Below are 20,267 nucleotides of genomic sequence, written 5' to 3'. Positions count from 1 at the left end.
TAGCTGTGTGACCCTGGGCAAGTCATTTAATTCCCATTGACTAACCCTCATAGCCCTTCTGCCTAGGAACCAATGCACAATATTGATTCTAAGACAAAAGGTAAAGCTTTAAAAAAAAAAAAAGCTTTTCTCATCCCTATAGTTGGTAATAGCAGAGACCACACACATAGTGCTTTGTTTTCATCTCTCGAGCTTGTTATTTTGTAAGATAATCATTTGCACGTGCTAATGAATTACTTGTATAGCTCACCCAATTCCTAGTATAATTTTCCTCTGCACACAATTTGGGCGTTAAAGAATTATTGAACTGAAATGAACCAAACCCTCATACTTGTGCGAGCTCCCTTCTCCTGGTGTTTTTAGCATCCCGTTAAACGGGCGTTCATCTGCCAGATTTGTGCCCTCTCCAAACCCCTTCCCAGGATCTGTCCCAAGCCTTGGCCCCTCCCTCCCGTGCATTATAACCCTGGATGAGTCCATAATTTCCTCGCTCGGAGCTCCCACGCCTTTTCCTCTCATTGCTTGTGGTGCGGGGACCCCACTGCGCTAACCTCGTGGCTAGGACCTCTCAGTTCACCGCGCGCTTGGGACGGTCGGTAGAAGCCGTGGGAACAGACGGCGTTGAGCGCTGCGGCTCGGACTCCTTGGCCGCTCTCGGATTGACTTGGCTCAGCTGGACTCCTTATCCAGGAGTCAGGCCGGCCAGAGACTGAGATACACGGAGCGCGGGGCGGGGTGCATGTGCGTGTGTGCACGTGTGTACGTGTGTGTGTGAACTGTGTAGTTGTATGTGTGTGTATGTGTGTGGTATATGGTGTGTGTGTGGTGTGTCCAGGGAGGGGAAGGCTCCGCCTCTCTGGGCTCTGGGTCCGCCCAATAAAGAGAACTGCGGCCGGACCAGCCGCTAGCACGGTGCACTACCCTCGCCTTCGCTCCCACTCCAGCTCCTGGCGTTTCTTTTTTCAGATAGCCCGGCGGCCCTGTGCCCCTTTTGCGCCGGGTAGGCTCCTCTGTCAGTCTGTCAGTCTCGTCTGTCTGCCTCGCTAGCCCTGGCCTGATCTGGAGCCGGGAGCAGCAGGTGAGACTCGGAGGCGCAGGGGGATGTCAGAGATTATGTTGATCCCATCCGACTGGAAAGGGCGCTGAGCCGGCACCGGCACCGGCTCCGCTGCCGCTGGACTTGGAGCTGTCAGCAGAGAGCAGGTGGCTGCTGTCTGTGACCGTCGCTGCCCCCGCTTGGAGGCAGCGCATCTCAGGGAATCCCAAGTGTCAGGCTTCAGGATGGCGTTCAGGGTGAGGGGGACGCGCCGGGAATTCCGTTTCCCTGTCTGGGGACTCTTGTTCTTGGCCCTTTGGATGCTGCCACGGGTGCTGGGGGTTGAAGAGATCCCAGGGCACAATAGTCACGAAAATCAGGGCTTCCAGATCGTCACTTTCAAATGGCATCACGTCCAGGACCCCTACATCATCGCACTCTGGATCCTCGTAGCTAGCCTGGCCAAGATCGGTGAGTGAGGTAACAAGCCCTCCAACCCCTACCCCCACCCCCTCAGGCAGACTGTCCGAAGACTTGGCGAGTTGGCGGCACCTGACCCAGACTCTAAAGATCCTCTTTTCATGTTTGGGGAGGATGATGGTATTCGGGACCCAGAGTGGAAGGATCAGAACCATTTATTTTATTTAGGCGTTCCTCCCCAAATTTCCTGCCACTGGACGGAAAGATTGCAGTGACCTTGTTACACAGTTGTAGTTTGAATCTTTAATCCAAATTAATGAGTTATCTTATCATAAGCCTTTTTTTCTAAGTCCAATCCTATTTCTTTTTCATGTCAAATACTTTTCTAAAGCAAGTATTTTTATCCTGTGATGATTATTCTCCTCTATCATAGTATTCATATAGCTAATGACTCTTCTGGGAAAACATCCCAGATTTTTTTTAATGGTGTGTCATTTTGTGACACCTCTTCTCCTCCCTCTCCCATAACATGACACTACCTAGAACTTTATGGGAAAGTGCAGCCGAGGTAGATAGGGATTACATTCCACCGTCAATGCTGATATTGGGGTCATTTTGTACGTAAGATTGGGTTAGCATATATTAGCATTACATAGTGCCACTGGTATCCTCAATATTTCCTGGTTCTCAGTGACATTTTACCTTTTGTAAAAATTTCTGTCTGGTTTAACAAGCATTGTAGGACTTGGCATATCTCACTTTTAATAACACTGTCTCTCATACACATATATATCCTACAGAATTCAGTGGTTGGCATTGAATTCTTATGTGATTTTTTTAAAAAAGAAGTTGCTGGTAAAGTTTGTTGAGAGCTTTAAAGGATATAATTAGAAAGTGAAATTGTGCTTTTATTACCTGAATTACCCTCCACTATTTCCAATAGATCTGAGATCTCATTAAGCCTTAATTGCTCAGCAAACTAAAACATTTCATCCTGATTCAACCACAACAACCCATGCATTAGTAAAAGCAGTGGAACAGGAGAAAAAATATCTTGTGTAAAAGAGGAAGCTTTTTTTTCCCCAAAGCCTTACGGATTTTTGGTATTTATGACAACTTTCCCCTCTTTTGTCAGGGTTTCAGATTTTTTTTTTCTACTTCAGATTCCTGTTTGTTTAAAACCTTGATTTTTTTTCAAATTTGAGTTTATTTCTTTAGACTATCTGTAGTTATGAGATATTTCTGTTTCAGTATACTGAAGCAGATAATTGGGGAAACCATGTGTGCAATGACATTTTCTCCTGTAATTCTTTTTTTCCCCCCACTGACTTCATTAGCTGTCTGTTCATTCCTCTGAGAAAGCTGCCTCACCTTTCAATAAAACAAAGGTGATAATTAACTACGAGGGAAGGTGATAGGAAGGTTAATTTTCCTCAAGTGCTTGCCTACAGAAAATTCAGAAGATTTAATAAATGTGTCTTTTTACTGTAAATCATCTGTTTTAGTTTATAATAATCCTTTGAAGGACCCGGCCGGCCTGTTGTCCCAGCTCTGTGCAGTGAACTTTTTCTGTCTAATATAGGTATATCCTGCTCCCTTCAGGTAGATGGGCTTATTTGATACAACCTCATTCTCTTTCTTTTTAGTATTTGACCTTTATCTTTATCAAATGATTTCAATCCCAAAGCAGAGCAAGGGGAATAGGCAATTTGTGTAGCTGGAACTGAACAGTTAACTTATCCAAGAAGACATAGTGTGGTATGAGAGGGAGCTTCAAAACCAGGAAGGCTTGAGTTCATGTTCCAACTCTGAATATATGCTGACAGTATGGCTTTGGGCATGTCATTTATCTGAATGCCCTAGGCAATTCTTTAGGACTCTAAGTTGAAGAAAAGGTACTAACCTGATTTGGTAGAGTGTTTTCTCATTAGGGATTCTCTGTATTAATGAAATCACTGATGCAATCCCTATTCATAAAGAAAGGTAAATACCTGAAAGCATAAAGGACTCCAACTAAATTTTTTTGCATCCTCACCAGTACTAGAGAAGAAAGATTACAGATTAAACATCAACTTCGTATAAAATTGTTTTGAGATGCAGCCTGGTAGATAAAGGTTAAAAGCTAGTCATGGATCCAGGAAAATCTAGGTTCAAGTCGTCCCTCTGACAAATAAATAGATCAGAAACTGGAAGGAAGAGGCAGCTAGGTGGCACAGTGGATAAAGTGCTGAAATTAAGAAGATTTGAGTTCAAATACAACCTCAGACTTTTACTAGCTTTGTAACCTTGTACAAGTCACTTAACTCATGTCTGCCTCAGTTTCCTCATCTGTGAATTAGAACAGCTAGGTGGCATGGTGGATAGAGTGCCAGGCCTGGAGTCAAGAAGAATTATGTTCAAATCCATCCACAGATACTTAACTGTGTGACCCTAAGCAAGTCATTTAACCCTGTTTGCCACAGTTCCTTGATGGTAAAATGAGCTGGAAAAGGAAATGGCAAACCACTCCAATATTTTTGCCAAGAAAACCCCAGAATGGGGTCATTCCACAACTGAAAAATGATTAAACAACAAATTGAGGATGATACTAGCACCTACCTACCAAGGTTGCTGTGAGGATAAAATGAGATATTTGTGAGACACTTTGCAAACCTTAGTAATAATTTCAACTGAAATACTTGGAACTTCTTAGGAGAAAAACAGTAAATGCTCATAGATTTAGAGTTGGAAGGGACCTGAGAAGCTGCTTAATCTAATTTTCCCATTTTATAGATGAGGAAACTGATACTCAGAGTCCATAGCCTGTAGCAGTGGTTCCCAAACTTTTTTGGCCTACCTCCCCCTTTCCAGAAAAAATATTACTTAGCCCCCTGGAAATTAATTTTGTTTAAATTTTAATAGCAATTAATAGGAAAGATAAATGCACCTGTGGCCATCACTGTTCCCCTGAATCGCTGTAGCACCCACCAGGGGCCAGTGGTGCCCACTTTGGGAATCACTGGCCTATAAGTATCCAAGGCCAAGATTGGACTATCCTTCCTTACTCCAAGCCCAGTTTTCTAACCACTATACAGTGGTGTGTTTCATAAAATAACATGGTTTGTATAAATGTCAACTCTCTGGGGGAAGCTAGGTATCTCAGTGGATAGAGAGCCAGGCCTGGGGATGAAATGTCCTGGGTCCAAATTTGGCCTTACACTGTTCCTAGATGTGTGAACCTGGGCAAGTCACTTAACCCCAATGCCTAGCCATTACTGTTCTTTTGCCCTAGAACTGATACTTAGAATCAATTCTAAGATAGAAGGTAAGAGTTTGAGATGGAGAGATAGATATATGGAGAGACAGACAGAGTCAGAGAGACAGAGACAGAGACAGAGAGACAAAAAGAGGGAGAGAGAGAGGGAGGAAGGGAGAGAGGCACCTTTTTCCTTGCTAAGCCCTTTTGAAAAAAGTTCTAGCTCTACCACCTGCACTTTTCAGGTTTTGCATGACAGTTCCAACATTCCGTAGTTGTTTAACCTTTTTGAACTCATTTTATCTTTAAGCCTAAATTTCCTCATTTCTAAAATGAGGAAAATGATACATGCACTACCTACCTTGGAAGATGGTGGTGAGAATTAAAGGAACTAATGTAATGAATCTGCATTGTAACTTTAGAGCACTACCTATATTGAGTAAGCTTGTATAACCTAGAAAATATTTTTCTCTGATTTTAGTGAGCTGAGGTAATCATTTAGAATGGAACAGCCCTCGTGTCTACTTCAATTTGGCTATCCTTGAAAGAATCCCTAAAGACTTCTGTAAAAAATACTCTGTCCTGGGTCACCAAGGACCAAATACTTATCTGCTCTCCCCTGGTTTGATTAACCCAGGGCAGAAAGAGATCACTATCAAGTCAGGAAGAAGGTTCTCGTGTAATACAGATGAAATCCTGTTTAAATAATTTCACATGAGAATTCCATTATATGAAACCATTTCCATTTTCCAGATTTCAAGCCCTAATGAAAGCTTATAAAATGTTATGTTTCTGGTATAAATAATTTTATGAAGAGAAAAGGCTATATAGATGATTGGTCTACAAGTCTTGTTAGTTTCATAATCAATCAATGGGGATTATGTGGTACCTTCAGAATGTCGAGAGATTAAGACAAGACTCCCAGCATATTGTTGGGTGGACCCCTCTCTAAAGGATTTATGGGGCAAAGTAGCTAAATGTTGCACTGTATGAGAGGTAATGAATGAGCTGCAATTGGCACTTATTGATGAGATTACACATCCATTGGAAGTCTTTAGTGTTGCCCTTTCAGTATCTTTTAAATAAAGCAGATGATACCTATAATTGATGTGAGTATAAAAAATGAATACTTTCTGAGAGAACTAGAAGATTGTTTGCACGTTGGTTGGTGAAGGTGACTAAGTTGTTTGTCTTCGACATCGGAGTGAGATCTTGAATGAGTGAATGATCAAAGTAGATATTCTGGGAGCAAATTAGTTTTGAAGTGGGAACTGCATAAAAAGAAAAGTAAAGAAAAGGGATAAGAGTTAAGTATGAAGGATTCAGCTCCAGAAAGACTGATAGGAACAAAGGGAAATATAAATTGGAACCCATAAACTGAAGATGAATTACAAAAGTATGAGTCGTCTAGGGGTTGGAGGTAAAAACAAGGGAATGTGAGAGAATTCTCAAGACTCACTTAAAAGATGGGCTTCTGTTGGCAGAATAAAATATGCAAAAATGATAAGGTCTTTTCTAAATTAAAAAAAAAAAAGCCCTTACCTTCTATCTTAGGATGGGTACTAAATATCCATTCCAAGACAGAAGAATGGCAAGGATTAAGCAATTGGGGTTAAATGACTTGCCGAAGGTCACACAACTAGGAAATATCTGAAGTCAAATTTAAACACAGGGACTCCTGTCTCAAGGCCTGGCTATCCACTGAGTCACCTGTTTTAGATACAAATGTTTTAGACACCTCAAACTTTTTCATTCAAGACACCTCAGAGTCAAGGAGTTTTAGGAAGAAATCTTGGTCTTGACCTAATCTGACTTCCTCAGTGAAGAATCCTTTCTACAATTCAATTATATATCTTCTGTATGCAAGACTTTGTTTTAAACATCACGAGAGTACAAGGATATAGTATTTGTTCAGCTTTCCAATAATTCTCTCTAGAGAATATAATCTGCTACCCTATACAGAAATCTCACCCTGAATGGGCAGAGCCTTTCAGCATTTTCTATTAGACAGTATCTTGCTCATATTCATTTACTTTGATTCTGCATTCATTTGAGATCCCATTGAACTGGATAGGACCTTTGGCCACCTTGTCTAACCCACGCCTAAACAAGAATGTCTTCTTCATTATCTCTGAGGAATGATCATCTTTTTCTCATAGATCTTTAATGAGGGAGACCCTACTACATCCTGAGGCAATTAATTCTACTTTAAGGTCAATTCATTGATTCTGAATTGGGGGGCAGGGAGATTGTTCTTCATACAAAATCCAAAGATGAGTCTTTACAAATTGCTTAGTTCTGTCACATGGGACCAGAGAGTTAAGTTTTGTCCTTCTTCTATATAATAGAGCTTCAATTGCTTGAAGAGTGCTACCATACCCTCCCCCTCCTCACTCCCTTTCTCTTCTCTAAGCTAAACATTTTCATTTTCTTCAACTGATTCTTTTAAGTCATAGTATAAAGGAACTGATTCACCATTCCTGGATTATGAATATTCTTAATCACAATGGATTTAATTTCAGGATGGGAATTCTGTTGAAGTCATAATATCATTCTGGTTCCAATAGAGAAGGCTTTTTACATAAAGGAAATCATTTTTAACTGTTCTAAACCCCATCTCACAATTTAATACATTTTTAAAGTATGTCAGTGTTTCATATATCTGATTTAAAATATTGAGCAATAGTGGTGTCAAATTCAAATGAAATGGATTCCCATGGGCCACATATTGACTTGGAAAACCACAAATTACCATTATGTTATATTGTAATTGTATTATTCTATTAAACATTTCCCAGTTACATTTTATCTGATTAGCAGTACTCAGGAATTTTTACTATGCTAAGTTTGACTCCTCTACTGTACAGTAAATAGATCCTATACATTAAGAGTTTTCTTTAATTCTAATCTACTGAATAATGAAAGAATCAGAGAATGTAGGGCCAGAAGTTCCTTGGAAGTCATTTCATCTTACATCCTCATTTTATAGGAAGGTAAAGTACCCAGGCCCAAGGCCCCATTGCTCTCTAAAACTAAAAATTAAACAGTTGGCTGGATTATTTGCCTGGCAATATATAGCCCAGTTCAATTATCCTACTAAAGAATACTTCTACCAATTACCTTTAAACTGACCCTATCAACCCTCAACAACATTCTCTAAACTGACCCATCCTTTTTGCTAAAACAGTCTTGAGCATTTCTCCCATTTCTATGATTTTTTTTTCAGATATTTATCACAAGTCATTCAATTCTTTACAGAGAAGGAAATTATGCAACGCAGAAGTTTACAAACTTTGTTTAATTGGGTTACTATGGATTGATAAAGGCAGAGAGTGTAGTGGATAGAGTGCCAGGCCTGGAGTCAAGAAGACTCATCTTCTGGAGTTCAAATCTAGACTCAAACACTTATGTGACCTTGGGTAAGACATTTAACCCTGTTTATCTCAATTTCTCCATCCACAAAATGAGTTGGAGAAGGAAATGGCAAACCACTCTGGTGTCTTTGCCAAGGAAGACTCAAATGGGATCCCAAAGAGTGGGACACCACTGAAAAACAAATGAACAACTAAAATTAATTTTGTGGAGAAAATCCTTTTTTCTTCCAATGCCTAGATCAAGCTAGTACTCAAGGCCTAAATCCACTTACTTTCTTTACAGTGTTTATTCCAGATACATAAATATATTCTTTACATCTTTGTTTCCAAGAACATAGGAAATAAAAAGATCACAAAAGAGGGGGCAGCTAGGTGGCTCGGTGAATAGAGAGACTGGAGATGAAAGGTCCTGGGTTCAAATGTGACTTCAGCTACCTCCTAGCTGTGTGATCCTTAGCAAGCCACTTAACCTTCAGTTGCCTAGCTCTTACTGCACTTCTGCCATGGAACCTATACTTAGAAGATAAGATTTTTTTTTAAAAAGTGCCTGAGCTGAGCCTTAAAGGAAATATGGGATGCCAAGAGGGGAAAAGGGAAAAGAGAATACATTCCAGGTACAGAGGACAGCCTATGCCAAGAGAGGCAAGGAGACAGAAATGGAATTCCAAGTTCAGAGAATAACAAGCATTTCAATGAGTCTAAAATATAGAGTCTGAGCAAAGGGAAATAATATGAAATTTGGCTGGATAGGTAGGCTGGAGGCAGACCTTGAAGGGCTTTAAATGCCAGGCTACAGAGTTTATGTTTTAAATCCTAGAAGCCATAGAAAGGCTAGCAGACATATTGGACACTCAGCATGAGTGAAATCTTGGCTTTACCATAAAGATTTAGCATCCAGCCAACTACTGGGCAATTAGGTGAAGCAGTGAATGGAGTGCTGGATCTGGAGCCAGGAAGATGTCTTCCTGAGTTCAAATCTAACCTCAGACACTTATTAGCTGGATAATAAGACCTGAGTAAGTCATTTAACCCTCTTTGCCTCAGTTTCCTCATCTGTAAAGTGAGTTGGAATAGGAAATTGCAAACTACTCCAGTATATTTGCCAAGAAAACTCCAAAAGGGGTCACAAAGAATCAGACATGGCTGAACAATAGAAACAGTAACTATTTTAAGATAACTTTATTGTTTATTACTATTGCATAAAATATTTCCATGTTGGATTTATTCAAAAAATGACTGTATTATAGAAGATCAATTTTTGAAATATTTAAGTGAAGTTATTTCTAGAACAATAAGATTAAGCTTTATTCACAGCAACAGAAATATCTTCTTTCATGTGCTATTTTTAAAAATAACTTTGATAGATTACCCATACTGAATCTAGCTTTGTGTTAGGTCCTCTATAGTGTTCATTTCCAGACATTCCCAGTCATATCTAACTCTTTGGGACCTCATTTCAGATTTTTTTTGGCAAAATGGTTTACCATTTCCTTATCCAATTCATTTTACTAAAGAAGAAACTAAAGCAGAGTTAAGTGACTTTCCCAGGGTCACACAGTATCTGAGGCTGGATTGAACTCAAGAAAATTAGACTTCCTGACTCCAGGCCCAGCATTCTATCCACTGTGCTATATATAAGGTAATATATGATGGCATCAAAGTGCTATATATAAGGTAATATATGATGGTATCAAAGTGAGTGATAATTCTCCAAAGTTCAGAAGAAGGAAGAAAATAAATATAAATGGTAAATAAGTCTTATACATGTTTACTTTTGTGAAAAATACACTAAATGAGCCTAAAATAATCAAATTAGCATTTAGGAGAGACCTTAGAGATCATCCAGCACAATCCCTTCATTTTTACAGTGGAAGAAAGTGAGGCCCAGTGAAAGAGAATGACTTCCCCCAAATCTCGCAAATATTAGTAATGGTTTACTCAAAACATCCCAAGATGGTTTGGAGGAAGTAGTAGTCAGTTTTTTTGCTCAGTCATTTCAGTCATGTCTGATTCTTCTTGGCTCTATTTAAGGTTTTCTTGGCAAAGATACTGGAATAATTTGCCATTTGCTTCTCCAGCTCATTTTAGAGATGAAGAAACTGAGGTCAGCAGAGTTAAGGGACTTGTTCAGGGTCAAACAGTGAGCAATCTGAGGCCAGCTGGTTACTCAAAAAGATGAGTCTTACTGACTCCAGTCCTGTCACTATACCATCTGGCTGCCCAAAGTGGTCAATACTCACTATCATTTATGTATCACTTGATATACATATATAATTTTGATTCTCAGGATAATCCAGTGAGATAGGTATTTCCATTATTGTTTATATTTCATAAATGAGGAAGCAAACTCTGTAAAAGGGATTAATTGACCTTTTCAAGGTCATACCACAAGTAAGTTGCAGTCAGGATTCAAACTTAGGTTCTCTTACTCTAAATCCAGTACTCTCCCCACCACACCATATTACTTACCTCACACAACAACAAATGACACAGGGTAATAAACAAGGGATATGGTTCTTAAAGCATTCATCTAACATTAAAAACTTGCCCTAGCTATGAGAAGTAGGGTGCCCACTATTTGAAAAAAAATGGCTGTAGCCTTCTTGTCTAGGCAAGAGACACTATTTCAGAGTTTTCAGTGTTTTAGTAAAGATTCCAAATTGAATATCAAAGTAACTAAACTTGTTTAATAACTGCATGAATTAATTTTGATCCATGACGTATCATGATTTGGTCACTCTCTCAAAGCCAAAAGGTGCCATTATTGATCAGTAGAACATAAGCAATAGGTCTTTACAGATGAGTCAGTGATGAAATAATATTGTCCTTGCCTGGGGCTAGTAATCAGGAGTTTTGCATTTATTCCTTTTGGTGCCATTTATTAGTTATGAGACTTTTCTGAACATTAGAAAACTGCCTTTGGTTTCTTCATTCTAAAATAAGTTCAATTATAATATATCCCCTACTATCTCACAAGGTGGCTATGAAGTTAATAATATCAAGGATGTATATAGTCTTCGAATTGGAAGGGATTTAACTTAAAGGTAACTTTGGAAAACTTTTCACCTAAAGCAGGAGTGCTTCCAACCCAGTCATCCAGACTCTAACTGGAAGTTTTCATAATGAATCAGTCTGTCCAGTTTCGGGGCAGTTCAGTTTATTGCAAAGTTCTTCCCTTTGTTGAATAAAAATCGATCTCTCTGAAATATCTATCTGTTGGTTCTAGTTTTGTCTTCTGGAGAATAACAAGAATAACTTGTATCCTTGTTCACTTTAATAGACCTTAAAATATTTGATGATGCTGTCATGGCCCCCCGCTAGGTGTTCTCTTCTGATTAAAAGCACCTGCATATTCATCAGAAACATCTATGTTAATTAGAAGACATGATTTGTAGACCCTTTTCTACCCTGGCCACCCTACTCTGGATGCACTCCAGGTAATCAATGTCCTTCTTAAGTTGTGGCACTCAGAGAACTGAACACAAGATTCTAGACAGGCATGATGTACAATTGGACCATTATTACCTCCCACGATTTGGACACACTATACTTAACATTTATTGCTGCCTAAAATTCCATTAACTTTTAAAACAGCTACATCATAATGTTAGCTCATCTTTAGCTAATAGTCAACTAAAATCTCCAGGCTTCTTCATATAAAGTAATGCCAATTATTCATGTTTTCAGTTTTTAGAACCTAAATGAGGGACTTTAAATTTATCAGTATTCAATATTTTTGATTTGGGCCAATTTTTTCAAAATATTTTAAGAAAATTTTGAATTTTGATTCTATTTTCTAGCATATTTGCTTTCCAATCAAGTGTTGTGCCATCTACCTAATTTAGTAAGCATGTCATTCATCTTCATTTAAATTACTGATTATAAAAATATTGAACATGCCATAGCCAAGGACAGAGTCTAGAGTACACCACAAGATATTTGCCTTGAGGTTTGACATTAATCTTTTTTTTTTTTAATTTAAACCCTTAACTTCTGTGTATTGAATCTTAGGTGGAAGAGTAGTAAGGGTGGGCAATGGGGGTCAAGTGACTTGCCCAGGGTCACACAGCTGGGAAGTGTCTGAGGCCAGATTTGAACCTAGGACCTCCCATCTCTAGGCCTGACTCTCGATCCACTGAGCTACCCAGCTGCCCCCTGACATTAATCTTTTAACCAACATTCTTTGATACAATTCTTCAACCAGCAAGAAACCTCCATAATTAAACAACATACATTCCTACATCCTGTCACACAGACAGCATTTAAGGACTTTGTCAAGTGCCTTTCTGAAATACAGTAGTTGATTTAAAGAAACAATATTTGTGCTGGTCACTTCTGTGAACTAATAATTCAAAGACAAAAATGAAAGCTATTCCATGCCCTCAATGAGCTTACATTTTATAGTCTTCTCTCCTCTACCAATCTAATAACACTATACAAACAGGAAATAAAATTAGTGATTTGTTCTTAGTGAACCCATTCTGCGTTTTCACCTCTCCCTGTTCTAAATGCCGACAAACCATCTGTTTAATCATTTCTAGATCTTGAGGTGAGGCTGGGGGGAGGGGAGGAATTCAATTTAAAAAAACATTTATTGTGATCCTTTTTTTATTCTTTCTGAAAAATGAGTTGACAATTTGTACATCTCCAATCTCTTATTCTCCGACTTTTTGTATTTTATATCTTCAAAAATCATTACTATACAAGGCTTTTGTTGCAGTCATTTGTTTTACATAATTTGACATTGGGTCTCTCCCAGTGTCCAAGATTTCTTAGTGATTGAAAGTTTCTATGATCATAAAATGATGATAATAATAACCTAACAAAATATTTTATGTGTCTGATCCACAGAACTCTGTGAATTCAGTAGTATAGGCATTGTTCTTATTTTTACTTCACCATGAGCTGCAAAACACAAGTATTATTATCATTATTATTTTAGAAAATTCATTATTCCCATCTTTTTAATAGAGTGTGGATAGAAAGTCTGGGAAACAAATCACCATCCTGCTATACTTTTTTTTTACATTTAATGTTTTACAGGTTATTGTACAGGTGGATAAAACAATTGCATTTTGTTGTAGAATAAAAAATATTGAGATGTAGGCACAAACACTATCAGCAAAATGTGTATACATATGTACCTTATCCTGTTTCTTTATGATTTTGATTTCTTCTGCTTGGTCTCTACATTTTGAAGATTTTTCATCCCAAACAGTTTGGGGATTATGAATATTTGTCACCATGAAATCTTTTGAAATGTTGTTCTAAAGTTTTTATGGAACAGTATTATGTTTGGGTAATTTTGGACAAGAGTTTGGTCTGCAATAATGCCCTAGTTTAGTACAATTTATTGTTTTTATTTCTCAAGAATATTTTGAGGACTGCATTTTGTAGTTTGCAGTAGAATTTGTCTTCCTTCCATGAAAGTTAGCAAATAATTGACATAATTTTAGCCACTGGATCACATTTTGCTGGGGATTTTATAGGTGTTAAATTGTTCCATCCATAGTCTGCACTGATCACTGAGTATAAGCTTCTTAATAATGTCTTTTCTTTTTATTTCTTGTGGCATTATCCTAGTCCTAAATTGCCACTATAAACTTGTCTGCTTCCACAGACAAATCCAAATGTCTCAGCCGTCTTCTTGGCACTTCTTTGTCAGCATACAGTTGGCCCAGCACATGAAGATAGTACCTAAGAAGGGTCTTTGGATTTCACTGTAGGATCTTTGTCATTTCCTTGGCTCCAGAGAGAATTAAACCAGTTTGAGTTATATCTAACAAATTTAATGTTGTGTATCTGTTAATAGTTTTTACTACTGTGCAATGAAATACTAAAAAGTCTACTTGTTCCAGATGTATCTCAAGGTTTTATTTTGTTTTTTTTTAAACTGCTTAACATGTCCCTGAGAATGTCTAACAATCCTTTTCTTCCTTTTTAGTTAGGATGTGTTTATTTTTCTGTAGTTGCCTTGGGGCAGTACCTGGCCCCAGGTTCCTTAATATTTTATGGTATTTTGTTTGTATGCTAGTGAAATATGTTATAGTCCATTTTACAGTTCCAAAAGTATATATTAAAACTAGAATTTAGTAAGTGTCAGTAGTATTAATCATGTACTTGCCATTTGGCTTTTATATCAGAGACAGCTTGGTGATACAGTAGGTAAAGCACTGAACCTAAAGTCAAGAGTAAAAATCTAACCTTAGACATTTACTAGTTGTGGTAAGCAAGGTCACTTAACCTCTGTCTCAGTTTACTCATATGTAAAATGGGAATGATAGTAGCACTTACCTTCCAGGGTTGTTGTGAGGATCAAATGAGATATTAACAAAGTGCTTTGCAAACCTTAAAGTACTATATAAATGCTAGTTATTGTTTTTTATTAATATATCAGTAATAGATTTCTCCTTAATAGCTTTATAAACAATATGTCTTACCTGGAGGAGAAGTTTGGGTTGGGTTTTTTTTTGTATTATCCTCACCCATTGGTTCAATTTGACCTCTAGATCCAAGCTTAGAGGCTTTAGTCTCTGTATACATTAAACATTTTGTACTTATTAAAGCCAGACAATATTTTAGTAGCACTGGGAAAAGATATCACACAAAGTAAGGGGACTATTTAGGGTGGTCTTTGATGGATCCATGTAGTTTGATGTGATCCATGAATATCAAGCGATTAATAAAATGCTTTCATTTGACTCCCTTTTTAACTTGGAAGCCATGTTTAGCTCCATTTAGGAGAGATGATAGGCAGAAACATAATGAGCTTAAATATCTCTGAAAATAATGTTCTCTGTGAAGTAGGAACTAGAAATACTGTAGCATTTTCATGATTTAGTGAATTGGTGTGTATGTATGTGTGTAGGAGGTAGGAAACCAGGTAGGAGTCCAGAAATGTGAATACACACATATGCCTACATAGTTGCCATTCTAGAACTACATGCATGTGTAAGTGTGAGTGTAGTGGCTATCCTCGAGCCTAAGCCCCTACTTCTGGAATGTGCTGTCTGCTCTTTCTCCCAGGGCCCCAGGGAGAGGCTGGAGGTAGAGGCTAGAGAAGGTAAGGAACCTTCTACATGGAATGCTCTGAGGATAGCGATGGAAAGGGAAATGAGCCATCCTTCCACATCTGCTCTAGTTTTTCTAGTCTGGAATGTCGAAGTCATTGGAGCTGCTAGAAAATAGCCCCTGAAGATACAAGTAGGATACAAAGGATCCTCCTGGCCACTGTTTCTAGCCGATGAATAGGAAACTTCTTGCAATCCATCTTAAGACCTTATTAGTGGATCTTCTGGCAGTTGCCCTTCTGGCAGGGATGATTTATGCATTAATGATGGTTATAGCAAATGCCAGATGTTGTCTTGCAAGCAGAATGCAGAATTAGACAGATGCTGAGTCTCAAAATGCAACAGGGACAAGATGCTAGCATAAGATGCTAACATCGCTGATGCTTAAAACGCTCTGTTTGTTTGTATGCTCTTTCCCCAAACTTCTTTCTTATTACCACCTCTCATATACTTGACTTGCTGACCTAACTGGTGTCCTTGCCATAGGCCTGCCCATGACACTCTACCTCCCTTTGCTGCCCCTTTGCACCGGCTCTTCCTCGTGACTGGAATGCACCTTCTTCAAATTTGGAGCCCCTTTTAAGTTCAGCTCAAGTTTCACCCTCTAAACAAATCTATTCCTGATCCCCCCAAAGTCTTCTCCTATGAGAATTGTCTAGTTTACTTACCTGTGTATGTGTTGTTCCCTCCCCTTATAAAATATAAGTTCCCTAAAGGCAGGACCTGGTTTATTTTGTAATTTGCAATCACAGCAATCTAGTACAGTGTGCGTGGCGCATAATAAATATTAAATGTTAATAAATAATAAGCAATATTCATAATAATAAATAAACAATACTCATAATAATAAATAATAAAATTAATAATTGAAATTAATAATTGTTGTTTGAAGTGAACTGTTTTGAACTAATAGAGAATGATTGCTTCTTTAAAACTGTATATATTTTTGCAACAGGCCATAGCAGGTAGAGAGCTGAACTTGAAGCCAGGACTTCGTAGGCTTAAATCTTTCCCAGGGCTTTAGGACCTTGGCAAATTCACTGAATTTCTCAGTGGCCTAGGAAACTCTCTAGATTGTGGAGAAGGTATTGATCAATCTACATTGATAGGAGATGCTTTACCTGAGAGTTTCTCATAATGCAGCTCCAATCTCTATCGCTATATAGTTCTTATAACCAAAAAAGAAAAAAACAAATACATTGCTACAATTTCTGTACATATAGGGCTCGCTCAGTTCCCCCCATGCCCAGACAATCCCACACCCCTGAAGTTTAAAGACCAATAAAGTTTCAAATCTCTCCTTCCAGCTGATATAAGGAGGGAATAGCCCTAACGACTCAGCCATGGTCCTCGCCACCTTCCAATGCTATTATTCTTTAAATAGGGGCAACTAGGTGGCTTAGTGGATGGAGACTCAGTCCTAGAAACCAGAGGTTTGGGGTTCAAATGTGACCTCAGATACTTCCTAGCTATGTGACCCTGGAGAAGTCATTTAACCCCATTTGGATAGCCCTTACTGCTCTTCTGTTTTGGAACCAATACTTAATATTGATTACAAGACAAAAGGTAAGGGTTTAAAGAAAAGAGTAGTAAATGTGCATCTGCACAGACCATGACAAGTCTAAGTCTTTTAGTCCTATCTGGTGGTCTGAGGTGGAAAACGGATACCTCAGCACTGTTACCCATCCCATACCCTGTCCTTGTTCCTTATTTTTAGAGAATAATTCTTCAGGCCCTTTCACATGTTTCTCCAGTAGGAAAACAGCTTAGTGCATTTATTATATCTATATATTTTTATATATTATTATATGTATATGGTATATTTATATTGTACATACATATATATGTATATAAAATAATTCTATTTATTACACACATAACTGAGACTAGACTCACAAGGGAAGAAAAACAGACCACATGTGTGGAATATCACTGTGGTGACTAGTTCCCCTGAAACTCATCCTGCTTTGTGGATACCCATGCAGATTCCCCATATATACAATTCCCTGGGGGCACAAGGTCATGGTAACTTTTGAACTTTGCCTTTCTCTTAACCTCTGCTATTATATTAGGTTTTAGGTTTAGAATGATTTGCCCCAACTTAGATATCAAGACCAACCTTCTTCATTAGTCAGTTAGGACAGGCTCTAACATGAAGTATTTCCAAACTTTTCACTCAATTATTTTAATGGAAATTCTATCTTCCCAATTGTTTTAATAATTATTATAAAATTCCTTGAAATAAAATAAAGGGCTCTGCAGTGCAAGTCGAGTCACTAAGGCATCTAATCAAGTTCCTGCTATATACCAGGCCCTGTGCTAAACCTGTGGGGCTACAAAGAAAGGCAAAAGGCAGTCTCCACCCTGAAGGAGCTCATAACCTATTGGGACACACCACCTGCACGAACAAGATATTTACAGCATATATTTATGGTAGGGAAGTTACTAAGTTTCAGGAAACTGGGAAAGGTTTACTTCCAACTTTACCACTTTTCAGGCTTGTGGCTTTGAGAAACTTGTATTATCCCACTTGGCATTGGTTTCCCCATTTTGGAAATTAAAAAACTGGAATAGATGATCTCTAAATTCTTTTTCTAGTTCTAAAACTTTATAATTATAGTAACTTGTATTTCTAGAGAAACAAATAAGGTATTAGACCCCCTATGCGTGATGGCACCTTCAGCCTGCTATACTCCATACTTAACTGGGAAATTTTTAAGAAAATAAGTAAAAATACAATGTTGTTGTTCCATCTTGCCTGACTTGTCCCATCCCCATACGAGGTTTTCTTGGCAAAACTACCCAGAATAGTTTGCCATTTTCTTCTCCAGTGGATTAAGGTAAGGCAGCTTAATTAAATGACTTGCCCAGGGTCACACAGCTAAATTTGAACTCAGGTCTTCCTGTCTCGAGGCCCCGTGTTCGATCCACTAAGCCATTGGTTTTCTAAGTCACATGCAACCTCAGATAGCTTTTCTATTTAAATTTGACACCCCTGATCTCAAGAACTTTCTAGGCATAACCAAGACTAGTTGAGCCAGGTGCAAATCTGGAAAGCACAAGTGTCTTTTAAGAACGTACCTCTACCAGAAGCCTGGAATAGAGCAGGGGTCTACTCCCAGGAATTCATTAGACCTGCAACAATCATTGTAATAAAAGGGATTTGCATGATACTTTTTGTATCTGCCAAGACGATCTCTGAAAATACAAACTTATAAAATCTACTGCCTTAAAGACAAGGGGTTTCAGAAAAAAAATGAGGACTCTTTATAAAACAATATAGTGAGTAATACAGAACAGACCCTGGCCAAAACTTTAGGTAGATTATTGTTATTTAGTCATTTCAGTCTTGTTCAACTCTTTGTGGTCCCATTTGGTGTTTTCTTAGCAAAGATAATAGAGTGGTTTGCCATTTCCTTCTCCAGCTCATGTTATAGATAAAGAAAAAATGAGGCAAACAGGATTAATTGATTTGCGCAGGGATCAGAGAGCTATTAAATGTCTGAGACTAAATATGAACTCAAGAATATGAGTCTTCCTGACTCCAGGGCCAGCACTCTATCCTAGGTAAATTACTTTCTCTTTAATTCAGGTTCCTAGCCCTGAGTTCTTCCTCGTCTTCAGTTGATGCCTGTTTCTTTCAGACTCTCCTAGCAATCTTCTATCAAAATATGTTTTCAGAGACTTCATTCATGCAACAATATAAATGACAGATAACATTTTCATTCATTTGAAATGTGGTTCTTAAAGCAATTAATTGGGATATACAGAAATGGTAACAAAAGAGTCCAAGGGCTATATGCAAGGGGTTTCCTCAAGGATTTTACTAGCATGAACATGAGGATATTTGGTATATAAAGTCTCTCTCTCTCTCTCTCTCTCTCTCTCTCTCTCTCTGTCTCTGTCTCTCTCTCTCTCCCCCCGTCTCTCATAACAGGACATTGATAGAGCTACCAAGTAGGTTATAAAATAATTTATTGGAGTCTGGAGCTGAGCTATGACCCTAGAACATCCTGAAGAAAAAAAAGCAAAGGTTGATTAGTGCTGATAGCATCTAGGGTTCAGATTTCAGTGAAAGAGATTGATTTAGGTCACTCACACTTAATATAAGTGGTTACCTTATTGAGTTACAACATGGGCTAGTTTTCCGAAAAGAAACACATGAATGAGATGTCAGATTCTTCCTAAGGTAGAAGCAACCTTTGGTTAGGGAAATGTTGAACTATTTCACTGACACAAATGATAATACACACATACATAGGCTATATTTCAACTGAGTATCTCAACAACCCTATGATTTAAATGCCATAGGTATTCTTTCCACTTTGCAGACAGAGACTTAAACTTAGAACTAAGTGAACTAATTTATCCATGGTTACAAGTTTCAGAAGTAGAATTTGAACCCAGATCTTCGAGATTTCAAACTCTCTTCACTTTGTATCCATGTAACAGATTTCATTGTTATGAAACGTATTGCTTTCTTGTAGCAGACTTTTGTTTTAAGGAATCTCCAACATAGTAGTCATCGGACAGTTATTCTGCCTCATATTACAGGTCTATCTGTCTCTTATCTCCCTGCTGCCAGTTTACAAGGCCGGTGATATGAAGTATTGTGCCTTGTACATCATTCTGTTTTCCACAATGATGTTCACAGAGCAGGTGCCCAATAAATAAAGATTTGCTGAATGTATAAATAATATTAAATTGTATTCCTAATATGTAGGACCTAAACTAAAAACAGGATACCATTATCCTGGTAGCTGAAAAGACATATAATATTTGGCCATTCTTGAAACTAAGGCACTCACCTTTTCCTTCTAGATTTTTGTCATTGAGTCACTTCAGTCATGCCCAACTCTTGTAACCCCATTTGAAGTTTCCTTGGCACAGATACTAGAGTTGTATCTTTCCTTTTCCAGCTCATTTTACATATGAGGAAACCGAGGCAAACAAGATTAAATGACTTGCCCAGGATCATACAACTAATGTCTGATGCCAGAATTGAATTCTTCCTGATTGGTCCAGCACTTTGTCTACTATGCCACCCAGCTGCCTTCCTTTTCAATATGCAGGTGTAATTCTTAGTTTGGATATATGATATGAATATTCAGATTAATTTCTTGGTAGAGAAA

At 38.2% G+C, this 20,267-nt stretch overlaps 1 protein-coding gene across 1 annotated transcript in view; it reads left to right on the top strand.

Annotated features, from left to right (window-relative positions):
* The first annotated feature begins 1,281 nt into the window (after positions 1–1,281).
* The window catches only part of SLC9A3 (solute carrier family 9 member A3), a 132,272-nt gene continuing 113,286 nt past the window's right edge, over positions 1,282–20,267 (top strand). Inside the window, exon 1 of the mRNA XM_044665160.1 lies at positions 1,282–1,507. Coding sequence (XP_044521095.1) covers positions 1,282–1,507 — 226 coding nt within the window. The remainder of the gene's footprint in view (positions 1,508–20,267) is intronic.

Source organism: Gracilinanus agilis, chromosome 1 (genome assembly GCF_016433145.1).
Source record: "Gracilinanus agilis isolate LMUSP501 chromosome 1, AgileGrace, whole genome shotgun sequence".
NCBI classification, from domain to species: Eukaryota; Metazoa; Chordata; class Mammalia; order Didelphimorphia; family Didelphidae; genus Gracilinanus; species Gracilinanus agilis.
This window is presented reverse-complemented; position numbering and strand designations above follow the sequence as displayed.